Source organism: Corvus kubaryi, unplaced genomic scaffold (genome assembly GCF_017639235.1).
Source record: "Corvus kubaryi isolate FWS band 111438036 unplaced genomic scaffold, C.kubaryi_AGA036_p1.0 split1-37296, whole genome shotgun sequence".
In the NCBI taxonomy this organism is placed as follows: domain Eukaryota; kingdom Metazoa; phylum Chordata; class Aves; order Passeriformes; family Corvidae; genus Corvus; species Corvus kubaryi.
Window position 1 is genome coordinate 1,313,620 of NW_024582075.1, and position 16,110 is coordinate 1,329,729.

The window sequence follows — 16,110 nt, forward strand, 5'->3', positions numbered from 1 at the left end:
CAGAGCTATACTCCCGTTACCTGGCAACGCTGCAATGGAGGGAAGGCGAGGACAGGGTGGGCGTCTTGGTGAACAAACTGAGGATTTACGAGGACACCGTCACAGCCCCGTTTCGCACCCATGTCTCATCCGTGGAAACAAGGCTGGCTGAGCAAGTCCGGGGCTTGATTGAAGAGGGCCATCAGAAACTGAAAAAGGAACTTAAGGAAGAGATTTACCACATCTCCCCAGAACCAACAAGAGTCTCTGCCATTAGGAGCAGGCATCCCGCAACTAGGGAGAAAGGACACACTCCACAAGGTAATCTCTGTTTTTTCTTCAGGAACATGGAGAAGACATGAATAAATGGGATGAAAAACCCACCTCCTCCTTAGTAGCCCCTGTACATGAACTAAAAAGAGGGACCACTACCACAAGAAGCTCATTTAGAGTCAATGCTGCTCTGGTCTCTTGTGCACAGAACTCCAGATGGTATAGGAATGATAGTATCACTGATTCTCTTGAACGGACCTCAGGAACGTATTCACCGGAAGGGAGCAACATGTACCATGACCAGGAATAGAGGGGCCCTGCCTCTAGCCAGGTAGAGGAAAGGGAGAATCGGGTCTTTTGGACTGTGTGGATCCGATGGCCTGGCACATCTGACCCACAAAAATACACAGCTTTGGTTGACACTGGCGCTCAATGTACTCTGATGCCATCAAGGTATGTGGGAGCAGAACCCATTTCTATTTCTGGAGTGACAGAAGGATCCCAGCAGCTGACTGTACTGGAAGCTGAAGTGAGTTTAACTGGGAATGATTGGCAGAAACACCCCATTGTTACTGGCCCAGAGGCCCCGTGCATTCTTGGCATAGACTATCTCAGAAATGGATATTTCAAAGACCCAAAAGGACATCGTTAGGTTTTTGGGATAGTTGCTCTAGAGACCAAAGACATCAGACAACTGAGCACCTTGCCTGGTCTCTCAGATGACCCCTCTGCCGTGGGACTGCTAAGAGTTGCAGAACAACAGGTGCCAATCGCCACAGCAACAGTGCACCGCCGGCAATACCGCACCAACAGAGACTCTGTGGTTCCCATCCATGAGATGATTCGCAAACTGGAGAGCCAAGGGGTGGTCAGCAAGGCCCATTCACCTTTCAACAGCCCTATATGGCCAGTGCGTAAGTCCAGCAGAGAACAGACACCGACGGTGGATTACGTAATGTGGCCTGAATGAGGTCTCACCACCACTGAGTGCTGCCATGTCAGACATGCTGGAGCTTCAGTATGAGGTGGAGTCCAAGGCAGCAAAGTGGCACGCCACCATCAATACTGCCAATGCCCTCCTCTCCATTCCTTTGGCAGCAGAATGCAGGCCCCAGTTTGCCTTCACCTGGAGGGGCATGCAATACACCTGGAATCAGCTGCCCCATGGGTGGAAACACAGTCCCACCGTTTGCCATGGACTGCTCCAGACAGCACTGGAAAAGGGTGAGTTCCAGAATATCTGCAATACATCGACGACACCACTGTGTGGGGCAACACAGCAAAGGAAGTATTTGAGAAAGGAGAGAAGATAATCCAGATTCTCCTGGAAGCCAGCTTTGCCATCAAGAAGAGCAAGTCAAGGGACCTGCCCAAGAGATCCAGTTCCTGGGGGTAAAATGGCAAGATGGACGGCGTCAGATTCCCACTGAGGTTATCAATAAGATCACAGCAATGTCTCCACCGACCAGCAAGAAGGAAACACAAGCTTTCCTAGGCGCTATAGGTTTCTGGAGGATGCATATTCCCAAGTACAGCCAGATTGTGAGCCCTCTCTACTTGGTTACCCGCAAGAAGAACGATTTCCACTGGGGCCCTGAACAGCAGCAAGCCTTTGCCCAGATCAAGCAGGAAATCGCTCACGCTGTAGCCCTGGGCCCAGTCAGGACGGGACCAGAGGTGAAGAATGTGCTCTACTCTGCAGCTGGGAACAATGGTCTGTCCTGGAGCCTCTGGCAGAAGGTGCCTGGTGAGACCTGGGGTTGGCCACTGGGATTCTGGAGCCAAAGCTACAGAGGGTCTGAAGCCAGCTACACTCCCACAGAGAAGGAAATCTTGGCCGCCTATGAAGGAATCCAAACTGCCTCAGAAGTAACTAGCACAGAGGCACAACTCCTCCTGGTACCCCGATTACCAGTGCTGGGTTGGATGTTCAAGGGAAAGGTTCCTTCCATGCATCACGCCACCGACACCACATGGAGCAAGTGGATCACCCTCATCACTCAGTGCACCCAAACTGGAAACCTGAATCACCCTGGGATTCTGGAAATTATAACAAACTGGCCTGAAGGTGAGACTTTCGGATTATCTTCTGAAGAAGAGGAAGAGCAAGTGACTTGTGCTGAGGAAGCCCCACCATATAATGAGCTACCGGAGACTGAAAGACGTTATGCCCTCTTCGCTGACGTTTCCTGCTGAATTGTAGGTGCTAACCAGAAGTGGAAAGCTGCAGTATGGAGCCCCACACAACGAGTTGCACAAGCTACCGAGGGACAAGGTGGATCGAGTCAGGTTGCAGAGCTTAAAGCCGTCCAGCTGGCTTTGGATATTGCTGAACGAGAGAAGTGGCCGAGGCTCTATCTCTACACCGACTCATGGATGGTAGCCAATGCTCTGTGGGGATGGCTGGATCGCTGGAGAAAGGCCAACTGGCAGCGCAGAGGGAAGCCCATCTGGGCCGCTGAGATTTGGCAGGACATCGCCGCCCGAGTAGAGAAGCTGACCGTGAAGGTTCGGCACGTGGATGCGCACGTACCCAAGAGTCGGGCTAATGAAGAACATCGCAACAACGAGCAGGTGGACCGAGCTGCCAAGGTGAAAGTATCACAGGTGGATCTGGACTGGCAGCACAAGGGAGAATTATTCCTAGCTCGTTGGGCCCATGATGCCTCTGGTCATCAGGGGAGAGATGCAACATACCGATGGGCCCGTGACCGAGGGGTGGACCTTTCCATGGACAGCATCTCACAGGTCATCCACAGTTGTGAGACCTGTGCTGCAATCAAACAGGCCAAGCGGGTGAAGCCTCTGTGGTACGGTGGACGATGGTCAAAGTACAGGTATGGGGAAGCCTGGCAAGTTGACTACATCACCCTTCCCCAAACCCGCCACAGTAAGCACTACGTGTTGACCATGGTGGAAGCAACCACTGGATGGCTGGAGACCTACCCTGTGCCTCATGCTACAGCCCGGAACACCATCCTGGGCCTGGAAAAGCAAGTCCTGTGGAGACATGGCACCCCCATGAGAATAGAGTTGGACAATGGGACTCATTTTAAGAACAGCCTCATAAACACCTGGGCCAGAAAACACGGTATTGAATGGATATATCATATTCCTTATCATGCACCAGCTGCCAGGAAAGTTGAATGCTGCAATGGACTACTTAAAAACAGCCTGAAGGCACTTGGTGGGGGGACCTTCAAAAACTGGGAAGTGAACTTAGCAAAGGCCACCTGGATGGTCAATACCTGACGGTCCATCAATCGAGCTGGTCCCGCCCAGTCTGAATCCTTGCACACAGTGGATAGAGACAAGAGTCCCTGTGGCACACATGAGAGGCGTTTTAGGAAAGACTGTTTGGATTAATCTGTGGGATTGTCTTTGCTCAAGGACCCATTGTGTACCACAACGAGACCTAATCTTAAGGTTTCCCCGTCTTTCTGCATTACCCACCAAGTGTAACCAGGTCCTTGAGCAGCTGTGAAAGAGGCTGAAGCCAGAGAAGTGGCTATAGGAAAGATAGAAGTGTAGGCAGCAGCTGCTGTAGAGCAGAAGGAAGCTGCAGAAGAGGAGGCCAAGGCATACTGGGAACCTGAGGTCTTCATACAGTAAATGATCCTGTGAGTCCTGGACCCTCATCCAGTGGCTGCCTGTTGCCTGGAGAGGGAGAGGAGGCCTCAGGAGAAGATGTTACTTGCTGCTGAGAGTGATCAGGAAAAGAGGCTGAAGGCAGAAGGGCTATTTGCTGTCCAGCATGGTCATATTAGGAGGCTTCAGGCGCAGCTTTGGGATGCGTAAGAGAGAATCTTTCATAAGGAACTGCAGGATGTAGAATCTGGAATCTGGACCCCTAGTTAAAACTGAAACCAGAGATGATGGACAGGGTCAGCAAACTGCTACAAAATAGTGCCGTATAAGGCAACCAAAATATCAAAGTTATTGCAGGGTAAGTTAAATGAGAAGGGAGATGCTGTACATATTCCCAACTCAAATATGGAGGTTGTGCCTGGACTAATCCAAGTAGAAGTTGTTAGTCCAGGCACAGGCAAAAGTATACAGATTCAAAGCAGTGGTTCAGTTATTTACCCAGTTCCACCCAGTGAGACAATGGCAACCACCTTACTGCTCTGGTGGTATAGGAGTGGGCCATGGGAAAAGGAATCAATGATATCTTTCACAAAAGGATAGATAAAGATCCAATTAAACTTAAGCATCACCCAGGACAACCAGTTTTAGCAGATTTTTTTTCACTACCGGAGCAGTGACCTAAGATGCCTTTCAGCAGCTATTTGTGGATAGCTACCAATGCCCATGATAAAGAGCACTGTGTTCATGCCAATGGATACTACCTTCTTTTCAACCACTGGTTTAGGACTAGGCATTTTTCCTTTTCCTACAGGAACTATGACAAAAGCAGTGACTAATGTTAACGTCAGGCATTTTAACTGCATATTGCTGGTGTTTTATAATTAGTACCTAGCACTACTGACCCAAGATATTTCAGCAATGTATCCTTCTCCCTTCAGCCTGTTAAACATGAACTATTGTAGTAAGACTCCAATGTAGCTTGGGAGCTAATACAAAAATGTGTAAGAATATGGAGGCCTCAGAGCCAAGGGCTTTGCCTTGCCATGCCCTGCTTCACACTAGAAGGAATTAAGATTCCTTGTGTTGCTTGTAAGTTTGTCTGCTGTGATGTGTATTACTTGTAGCACTTGACCTGAAGACTTCCCCTGAAACAAGGTTCATACTTGGTGTCAGAATTATGAAAAAAAATTGTGTACTTGTTACAATTGTAACGGGACCAAAGCCCCATATATTTTTCAGTGTGGTACCCAATGGCAGGAATTAGCCTGCCAGAGAGCCACAAATAATTATCCTAAATCTTACTGAATTGAAGAATGACAAAATATACAGCCCCTTTGGGGTTGGCCTGGAGGAGTTCAGATGAAAAATCTTATTCCTATCTAACAGCAGAACACATACTGGATTGAAATGCAGTGTTTGAATTCCTTCCCTATATCCTATCAGTGTTCAATTTGACAACCCCTCAGAGATGGATGCGCCCTTAGCACACCCATTATTGAACAAGAGCTACATGGGATGCTCAGCCTCACCAAAAGGGAGTGCTCTGTCACCATCCACAATGCTACAACTTCAACTGAAGAGGCCTGAGCAAAGATGAAGGAAGCTGCTGACCAGATGACTGAACTATTCCAATCAACTCCAACCAAAGGACTGGTTCAATGAATCAAGCCTTAAACCCCAGATTTCTTCTGTTTTGAAATCAAGGGGTGGGGAAAGTGTTTGACATAAATCAGGATTGTAATATTGGTGGGATTTCTGGTTTTAATGATGAGCATGGACCTTATTTGCAGCTATGATTAGCTGCTTACTGTCTTCTCCTTCCTCCCTCTTCTAGCCCTCTGTCCAATACATAGAGATCACCACAGCCAAAGATGAGCCATATGCCCAACCAACAGTAAGGAATGTTTGAACCACTAGGCCTTGTGGAGGACCTGGCATAAGCATGTTCTGTCTCAAACATTTTGACTGTTCTGGCAGGAAAGCTGTGATTAGAAGAGAGGGTCTCACTGAGGTGGGGCAGCACTCTGCTGAGCCGACTCCCTGCTCCACCTGGAGACTCATGCTCCGTTCCCCACCCTGGACTCAACTCGTTGGAGAAGGGCTCCAAGGGCTGGCTGTGCATCCAAGAACAAAACATCACAAAAAATCTCATTCATGTAAGAGGTTGCACCAGGTTAACTACAAAAGGAAACCAATTGGGCTTCCTTGCTCTCTTTTTCCTCTCTTTCACTGTGTCACAATTCCAGCTCTGGACCAGTCACGCAGTGACACAAGGCAGGATCTAAGGACTGGTGATATTCTTTGTTCTTTCTTTTCTGCTTTTATTTCTCTTCTTCCTCACTCTGTCTGGGCAAAGCATGGCTATCATTTTCTATTCCACACTCCATACTGAAGTTTGTTGTGGTAGAGTTGTGGAAGTGTTGTGGTTTGTGAGTCAGCACCTTTGAGTAGTGTGCTGAGACTTTAATATTAAAGTGTAAAAATTACAGGCTTGTTAGTCAGCACTTGTGGAAGTCTTCAAACATAAGGGCTTGTTAGCCAACACCTTTTAAGTTTAAATAGTGGGCTGTTTGCTGGACACAAGGCAATCACACAAAAAAGCACAAGAGCTCCCTGAAGTGTGTCCAGTGTCTTTGTTGAATCTTGATGAGAATTTATAATGAACATGATGGCCTCTTACTTATGGGTCATAACATGCTCAAGCAGAAATTCCTTTAGCTAGTCTTTCGGTAGTGTTTAAGTGTCTGCTGAAGAGGTAAGTTTGAGCAGTGGAGAAATACGTCAAAGGGAAAGAGAAGAACAATGAAGGAGAGGGAAAAGCTGAATAGTGAATAGGAGGTTTAAGTCAAGTACAGGGACATATAATAAAATTAGTAAATCTAACAGTTAGAACAAGTGAGCAGTAGAGTTTTTACACACCAAACAGCTATTGCTAAAGAATGACTTGACCACAAGTAATCAGTTTGTATACTAAAAGACCAGCAGAAATGTACAAACACCACTATACAGCACAGAACTGGTAAAGCCCAGTTCTTAAAGAGTTTCATTCTACTTCTTATAAAAGCCTATTCTGATGTCTCAAACTGAAGTATGTCCCCAAACAGAACAGGCCATAATGAACTAAGATTAAGAGGAAGATTCTGGAACTGTAGCTGTTCTACCAAAATAAATACGCATTTACATACAAATATTATACTTTAAAATGCATACACTGTATGACCCTCAGACCTCATGCAGAAAAATTTTTTAAGCTATTTTGTTACACAAGTCCTGAAGCTGCCCTAAGCATCGTAACAGGAACGTGCTTGTATAATTTTGTCCACAAAAGAAATACTAATTCAACACAATTAAAAACTTTGAGTCAAAAGAGCACTTTTAAAAAACACTTACTTTTAACATCAGAAGCACTCTTGAACACTGCTGTATAAACACAGCCATTCATTGCACTTGAGAGAAACCCACAAAGTCCTCCTGCACTAGAATATATGGTTATCATTGATACACAAAACATCTGGCATAGGAAATGTCTTGCTGCTCGCAAGACAACAGTAGGTCAACAATGGAATGCTACCATAAGGAATGCAAATACAATTTTAGGATACTGCAGGAGAGATTACAACAACCAGACCTGCCAAAGGTAACTGCTCAAACTATAACATAAACATAATTCAAGTAACCCCATTCATGAAGGCTAAACTTGAACTATAACAGGTACAAAACAGGGAGGAAGTTAAGAGTATTTAACTTACAATAACAAAACGAAGGCTAAGCATAGGCCTAATGACTGCTCTGAAAGCACAGAAGTAAAAGTGGCAAACAAATGCTTACATTTAAAAAGGAAAAGGATGATATGCCATTGTATCTATACTGTTAGAATAAAGTCCTGGTACTGTCTCAAAGGAAAAAAACAGAAAAAAATGCAACAATCCAAATAAATCCTACAGTTTGATGCAGCTGCTTTTAGCAGGCTGAACCTTGTGACTCAAATCCTTTCCAATCTGGAAATAAGTATGTATCTGAAACACATACTGAAATAAAAAAGGGAGAACCATATTAATAGAATCCACTAGTTCTACCTGCAGATAAGTGTATTTTTATCTTACTATGATGACGCAAGCTCCAGTGTTGATTTTCACTATGATTTCTTCGTCTGCTTTTCATTGCAAAGACATTACAGCTTTTCACACCACTAATGTAAGAGGACAAATGGGAAGTTCATCACATATTCAGAGCTCTTTCAGTGCTAGTAGTAAATTACAGATAGACTTAACTATATTGGTTCTCTAGGTGACTTCAAACTAAGTCACTCAATAAAGTTACTTCAAGCTTTTTACTCAGCTGGAAACAAGCAGCTCTAAGACTGAGATATTTGGAAACCAAAAAAGTAAATGCTGCCAACGAACAGTATCATCTGTGACAGCTGAAATCGGTTGAAATGGTAGCCAAGCTTACTAAGTTGCATATGTAATAAAAACGCTTTTACCAAAACCGATCAGATAAAGTTCTCTTGCTCTACATGATCAAGTAATTAGTGCTTAAAAAAACCTCACTATCTTGCAAAGTAGTTCTAAATGTGCTTTGTAGTAGACAGCCTTTAACTAGAAGAATTCTCAGACTATTTTCAACTTTCACTGACATACAGAATAAGTTCAAGATAGGTTAAAACAAAATGATTAAATCTGATTTAACACACAATAACCCTCAAAACTATATCCAATGTTGCTCTCTCAAGCCATAATTTGCATGTTCTAAAAACTTTTACTACTCCCAAAGTAAATATTTTACAAAGCAAGGGCAGTGATACCCATATTTTTCAGGAGTTTATTATATGTTTGCAATGCTTTTTAGATTTCTTATATAAAGCCATGCATTTCTGTTCCCACAGCTTACCCTTCACTTTATGGAACCCTACTACACTGTGTAAAAAGTTCTGTGCTACTGCAGCAACAAAAATTAATTGTAGTCCTACAAGCCCTTCAATGATAAAAAGTAATCAAGTGGATTTCATCATGAAAGACTTCAGTTATAAAAACAGTCATTTACCAAGAGGTTAAAAATAACCAGAAGCAAATTATGGTGTTACCAAAGTAGTTCTGATGAAAGATTACGAAAAAGCCAAACAATAACATTAACATAACTAACACAATATCCAAAAGTATCATGTTCACAAGTGAAGTACATGTATTACACAACATTGCAAATAAAACATGTCTACCAAAGTGATGTGCAAATACCAACAGTTAGAGATGAAAAACACTTAGGGGCAGGAGTGTGGACATTAAAACACATGCAGTCTGAAGAATTTCTGGAATTTCTCTGTAGTCACCTGATATTAAGATTCACAGTAAATTTGTTGTACCTCTACTTGTTGGACAACAAAGGAATCTACTAAGATGACTGCCACAGAGCACACCCTTAAAGCAGCATTAAATCACTGCTGACTTTGCAAACATACATTTAGCCTTGAAAACAGTGACAACAATTAAAAACTGGTTTTACTCAATATGGCCAAACTATACAATTACATCTATCACTAATTGCTTTTATCTAGTTCGATGAAATCATACAAGACTATTAAAGGTTTCAATGCAATAAATCAAACCAATAACATCTGAAAGGAAAAAAAATCTAATTAATTATTCATCCCAAATCCTTTAAAAAAATATTAACTTACCAGCTTAATTGCCACATAGTCATTTGTGTACAAATTTTTTCCTTGAAAAAGAAGAAAAACAAGAATGTGAGACACTGGCTTTTCTGTTCAAATAAAATGCCATTTAAACATCATGAAAGTCTTCAAAACATTTTTCACCTAAGGTGCTAGTTGTTCTGGCAGTGACAAGAAATGTGTGTTTATTAGTCTAATACCTTACTTTAAAAAGAATTTTTCCTTGAATAGTGTAAGAGGTGGAAATTTCACAGAGTTTCAGCTATTTCACCAAGTTTGTGAAACTTTTATGTACTAAAAAAGCTTGAACATTGGCAAATCACTGTAACTGGAATGGGATATCCTACATTTTCATCATTATTGCTGAGAACTATTTTAAACTTATTCTAAAATTACCATATAATTTTGAAACATCAGCCACTAATTAAAACTAGAATTAACTAGGAGTATTTTTTTTCCCTCAATTATGTAATTTACTAAGCTAGAAGTTAGGACAGGACAATGACATTCCTGACAGGCTTACACCACTTGGAAAACACATCTGCTGCTTTAAAAGAGATTCTGTAACTGGATAAGAACTTTTCAGTATCACTTAAAACTGTATGCAATGACTAAAATGTTAAACAAGTTTTATAAAATTAAAATTAAAAAATAGTGTAAAATTAAAAAATAGCAGATAAAGGAAAAATTAAGCTATCAATTCCAACATGTTTTGTTTCTTTACAATCTTCAAATGCATTTAGTGTATATTATTCTTAATGATAATCCTACTTTTTTCTCTGTAGTATTACTCAGGTCTGAATTTCCCATATTTAGCTCAGTTTTGTTAAAGAAATCCAACGGGGTAAAGACATGGACCAAGTCTAAAGAGTTCCCTGTGAAGACAGTTACACAGCATCATATAATATTTGATTTGGAAGGGACCCACAAGGACCATCAAGTCCAACTCTTAAGTGAATGGCCCATACAGGGATTGAACACATGACCTTCCTGTTACTAGCACCATGCTGTGACCAACTGAGTTACACCAATAGTCAAAGACTGATTTAAGCTCTAATCATCCTTTTAAAAAATAGAGTATTGTTGTAAAGCTGAAACAAGATGCATTAAAAACATGCATCCCTTAGTGGATCAACTTCACAAAAAAAACCCAAACAAAAACAAATTACCTGATGCCTTCACAACAACAAACACATAATCAACACCAGCAGCATGCCATAATATGACCCACAAAAGGATGTGTATTCCAAGACCTATCTAGGGACTAGAGTGGAAATCCAGGCATCATAAGTATTTCTTCTCTGATGATCATATCAGTTACATTTCTGATAAAAAGTGTACTTTGTTTGAAGTTGTTTCTTTGTCTTTGTATGGTATTACAATCTATAAAACACTTAATAGAAATTCTTGCAGGAGCCCTGCTCATTCCATCTCTCAGATATAAAAATCACCTACTCTGAGTAAGTATCAAATCCAGCTACGGTTAAGTAGCTGGATATTGAGTTCCAAAAGCTGTAATGACATGTTTATTCTGAAGTAGTATCAGAAGGGACACTAACTTTCCAGGTGGTCAGTCAAGACAATTGTCTCTTTAAAATACAGCAGACAAGTATAAATGACGCCACTGTTGATCTGTCTATAAACACACAACAGGTCTTGAGTAATGCATCACTTGCAACAGAAACAAGTTCTCTCTTACTACCTCATCAGTTTATCTTAACTAAATCAGTTTAACTTAACTATAACAAAGAGCCTTAAAATTAACAGCTCAAGATCCAAACCAATTTAGTCCTTTGCAAGCTAATGGTTGAACATCACAGAGAGTAATTTGCTACACATAGCCAATTTCCCATTTGATCCATAAGCCACTACTGAATTCTGACCACTGCTTTCTTCTCAGGTGGAAGAACTACAACAGCTCCCAATACATAACTGGATTTTTATCTTCTGAACGCAACTTCACCACTCTACAAGTCTTTAATCTTCCTTTAAGTCCCTCAGGTTTAAACTTAGGACACATGCTCAAAATATACTCCCATTTGCAGAAACACATAAAACAAAGTGCTTCTGTACATCTTTGTAGAAAGGATGCACTCTAAGTACTTGCTACCGTAGCAAAGCAAGGGATAAAAAATTTAAATCAGAATCTATAATAGCAGTATTAACTCTTGCTTTCAGTAACTTACATTTAAAACATCTTACCTCACAAACAACAATAAATAGGGATTTGAAATATCTAGTATATATGCAAAACCCAAGGATATTAAAATGAGAAAGCCACACTTGTCCTGGTAACCGTTGCAGGACAGTACACTGCCTTGTACTCTTCCTCCTATTTCTTTTACCTACTTGTTCTATTTTATTTCAGTACTATCAAACTGTAAGTCTTAACTATTTAATACTGTATTTAAAATAATTGTTTCACTCTGTACCAGCTGCAGGTAAATGAACTAATCAGATATTAATTTTTAATGAGCTCTGTACATTGTGACCAAATAACAGACAAAAAAATTAAATTTATTAGTTTGCAGTTGCCTTTATGGAAAATTAATCTTGTTAGTTTGACTTAGTTCATTGAGAGGATTGAAACAGAAGTTACAATTCGAAGGCAGTATGCATAAGTTTTGAAGTGAGGAAAACCTATTTTTCAGCTTGATTTGTGGAAAGGCACATATGCAACACTGTAACAGTCAAAATGTATCAATTTTGTTTAAATACTATCAATAATAATAACAAGAGTACCTATTACTGAGACTGCAAAATTCATTGTCCTAAGTCAGAGCTGCAGCAATATTGTCTTTAATCCCCTTCCAGTATTAATTTGCTAAGCTTGTTTACATCCTGACAGCCCCCACAATGCACTATATTAAAAACATGTTATATTTTACGCAAGCACTCTATCACAAATATTGCCTGAAGGCCAATGAGCATTAGTTCTACTATAGGCAAAGATCAAAAGAAAGAACACCTATACAGCCCACCCTCTTCTCAAATACCTAACTTTGAAACCCACATCTATTTAATGCATGAGGCACTTGAACTGAAACCTTCTAACAATACTAGAATAAATCCTTGCCATTAAGTGTCAAGTTGCATTTGTTAACACATACAGAATTTGCACACCTTGAAAACCCTGGCTAATCATGCTGTCCATCCTGGAAATACAAAACTAAACAGAGTCTTCCAAAACCACACACCCATCAGTGTCTATTTTACTAAATGCTAACATTTCATTTGGACAGCTTTACTGCCCAAATTCTTCAAAACTCAATAGGTCCTTCTCAGTCTGTGCCTTCTCCACCATCTGATTTTCACCCATCTGTTTACCACAGAACTAGAAACCGAATTATCTCAGATTTTCTCTACAGATTGATTCTCACTGCCGTGTTTAACAGCAACTCAATGTTTAGCCTCACTACATTAGAAAAGAAACTAAGGAATTTCTGTGCTCGCTGCTATTAAAAATGCTGTAATACCTGGTACTCCAAGTATCTCCAAGAGATCCATCAGACCTACAGGACAGGGATGTGCCTCGGATACATTTAGCCCTAAATATACCTCAATAAACTGGCTCAGGAAGTCAGAAAAGACATTTACAATAACCATGATGTAACTTCCAGCATCTTGGAAGAGAAAACTGAGTGAATTTAGGAGAGCACTGCACAGTTAGAAAACACTTTAGTCCCAGAAAGTATCCTGCTGTGCAGATTCTTCATGTCATCAAGCTTGCACTGGCTGGGGTAAAGCCAGAAAAGATGGGTTAAATATGCCTTGCGTATCTGAAACTTCAAAGCAGTTTAAACAGCTGCATGGTATTCATACAGAAATTTTTATGCCTAGACTGCATAAAAATGGCCTTGAATAATGTAAACTGAAATAAAGAAACAAGGATCTTACCTAACCGTAGTTCTCCAAAATTACCGCACCCAATTTTTTTACCAACTCTGAAGTTAGGGCCAACCATTAACACTCCAGAATTTGAAGAACTAGTTCCACGTGGATTATGGCCTGATCTCCCACTAGGCCGTGCCATTCTTTCATCTGGTTTGTCTTTGTCTTTCTTTTTATTTTCCATGTCAAGTTTACGGTACTCCACTTTGACGTATTCCTCTCTTTAAAAATCAGTATAAGCAAATTCCAATTGGACAATGTGAGAATGAAAACATCATGAGTGAAGTGCCCAGCTGGTTACTGTCAGTAAGCAGTCAACAGCAGCATGTTCATCCTGTTTGCAAAGCCTTGGAGGTATCTGTAATGAAATGTACTTCCAGAATGCACACCACCAGCAATATTTCCTAGTCTTTAGACAAACTCTGTTAAAAGAAAAACAAAGTTATTTGAGACACTAAGATTCTTGCACAAAATTACCTTTCTTTTCAACTAGTCACACAATTAAGCTATAACTAAGTGTATTTTGCTTTACACAATCAAGCTATAACTAAGTGTATTTTTTGCTATGAAAAGCACTACTTTAAGGTTAATTGTCTCTATTTCTAGTATGTAATGACAAGAGATACTGGTGTGACTGAAGTGTGCCAGAATTTCAACATTTCAAGGAATAGTTTTAAAAAAGCAACAAAAAAGCCCTATAAAACTTCTTCCTGAATAAACACATTTAAAATTGACCCTTGGACCCATTCATTCCACTTTATGCCAGCTCTGCAAAAGAAAGCATTTTATTTATTTTCTCTCAAATATTATCTGTTGCTTTAAAGTAAATGCTCAAGCTGCACAGTTATTGAAGTTACAGAAATATATTGTATTTTCTGAATTGTAATTTCTGAGATGCACAAATTATAAACTCATGGCAAGGACACTTGAGTTCTTTCAGTAACTCCTAGAATCTAAAAAAACCCTGTATTTATTTACTCTTCCCTACTATACTTATGTCATAAATCTGTTCCCCTGCTCCCCTTCTCCCTTGTTTAGCATCATTGCCTAGACACTAATTCCTACATGGATTTCAGCAAAAACAATGTTATCTTACTACTGCAATAAAGAACCATAAGAAAGCTTTTGGTTTTAAATCTCAGTTATATGAACACTGGATACTGTTTTCTATTTGATGACAATGGCATAAAACCTCATAATTCAGAAGGTTCTACACAGGCAAAATTCCATGATGAGTTAAATACCTGTCCAAAATTATTTTGCTACATTTGCTTCAATGTTGGGAATACACTGCAGTAATGGAAAACATCCTTTGGAAAAATGTAATTCATGCACTACAGCCTATTTTAAAGGTAGTCACCAGGAACTTATTTTTAACACTTTGAGCTGAAGACACTTTCATTTCATAAACCAATTTCTCACAAAGTAAAATAATTACTTACATCATAGGTTACTGCAAAATTTCAAAAATCAAAGAGATAGTAGTGAAAATACACCAAATAATATGAACAGTCATCTGAATAATTGCATCTGCTAAATCATACATAGTTATAGCATGGTTATAACTAGATGACATTTAAAAATCATTAATCAACAGCTAACTAACCTATTACCTGAATGGATTTGTTTGGCAAAGAAACATGACCACAATACTGTGAAAGGGGGAATGAAAGGCTTGTTCTGAGAGCAATCAAAAAACACAAATGCGGATTCCAATCCAAGATGACTTGCTTAATGCCAGGGAAAAGGACTTCAGCAGTAAATAATGAACGCTGTGGTCTTTTATGGTACAGACAGAAGCATTTAAGAGAAAAAGATAGGCACATTACAACATAATCTTGTAGGTTTTTAAGCACCACCACCAGATACCCTAAAGTCACTTCCTAAACCACAGATCTCAAAGGAACAGACTCAATGAGAAATAATAGGTAATTTTCCCTCACCCATCACTACAAAAGCTAGGGAAGAAGTGTAGACATTAAGAAAGCTAGACATTAAGTGTATTGAAGTAGAACTTCAAGGTCACCATTCAGTTCTTAGAAAGAAGGTCAGCACATCTGATGCAACAGAATGCAACTAAATATTTTAGGTACCAAAGAAAAGAAGACTTATGTTCCATATCTTACTGGCTTCTTCAGCGAGAACTAACAATAAACAATCCTAGAATTTTTAGTGTACCAAATACATTACAAACAACATAAATTTTGATTTCCAGAAATGTGTTCTTATATGGACAAGTCTATTACAGAGTAACTTCTGTCCTTCCCTTTCCTCCTGCTGAAACAACAGATACTCCAGTTACATTATGGGTAAGCTTTCTTATATAAACTGGCATTAGTACCTTTTAGAAGATACCTGCTAAACAAGCAGCACAAGTCCTACACATTTTTCCAACACTATGTATTAAAAAGAAGACATGCAAGCATTCCTGTCACAGTTTCTCCAGGATGCAAACGTTCTCTTACAACATTTTCCTAATAAAATAATCTGCAACTAAGTCAAAATAAGGACAGCACTTATGGCTTTCTTCATACTGAAGTTCCTGTACAACATTTTATGATGTATTTACCTTAAAAAATACAAAAAGTTTTCATGGTTACTTTTATTTGTATTGCACTTACCTATGGCAGTGTTATACTGTTGATGGCAATATCTTTTCTTCACCATAATGCTCACATTCTAGAGGAAAAGCACCAAAAGGCAAAGAGACA

The 16,110-nt window shown here is 40.1% G+C and overlaps 1 protein-coding gene across 9 annotated transcripts in view; it reads right to left on the bottom strand.

Annotated features, from left to right (window-relative positions):
- CSNK1G3 (casein kinase 1 gamma 3) overlaps positions 1-16,110 on the bottom strand; it is an 82,843-nt gene that overhangs the window by 51,290 nt on the left and 15,443 nt on the right. For 6 of the 9 annotated variants that reach the window (XM_042012739.1, XM_042012737.1, XM_042012732.1 and 3 more), the window contains 3 exons: positions 16,021-16,078; positions 13,406-13,821; positions 9,515-9,555 (listed from right to left, as the gene is read on the bottom strand). The exons of 1 other annotated variant lie outside the window; for it this stretch is intronic. In XM_042012739.1, coding sequence (XP_041868673.1) covers positions 9,515-9,555; positions 13,406-13,583 — 219 coding nt within the window. In that variant the 5' untranslated portion in view covers positions 13,584-13,821; positions 16,021-16,078. The remainder of the gene's footprint in view (positions 1-9,514; positions 9,556-13,405; positions 13,822-16,020; positions 16,079-16,110) is intronic. 2 more of the 9 variants (XM_042012735.1, XM_042012736.1) reach the window with 1 other exon arrangement.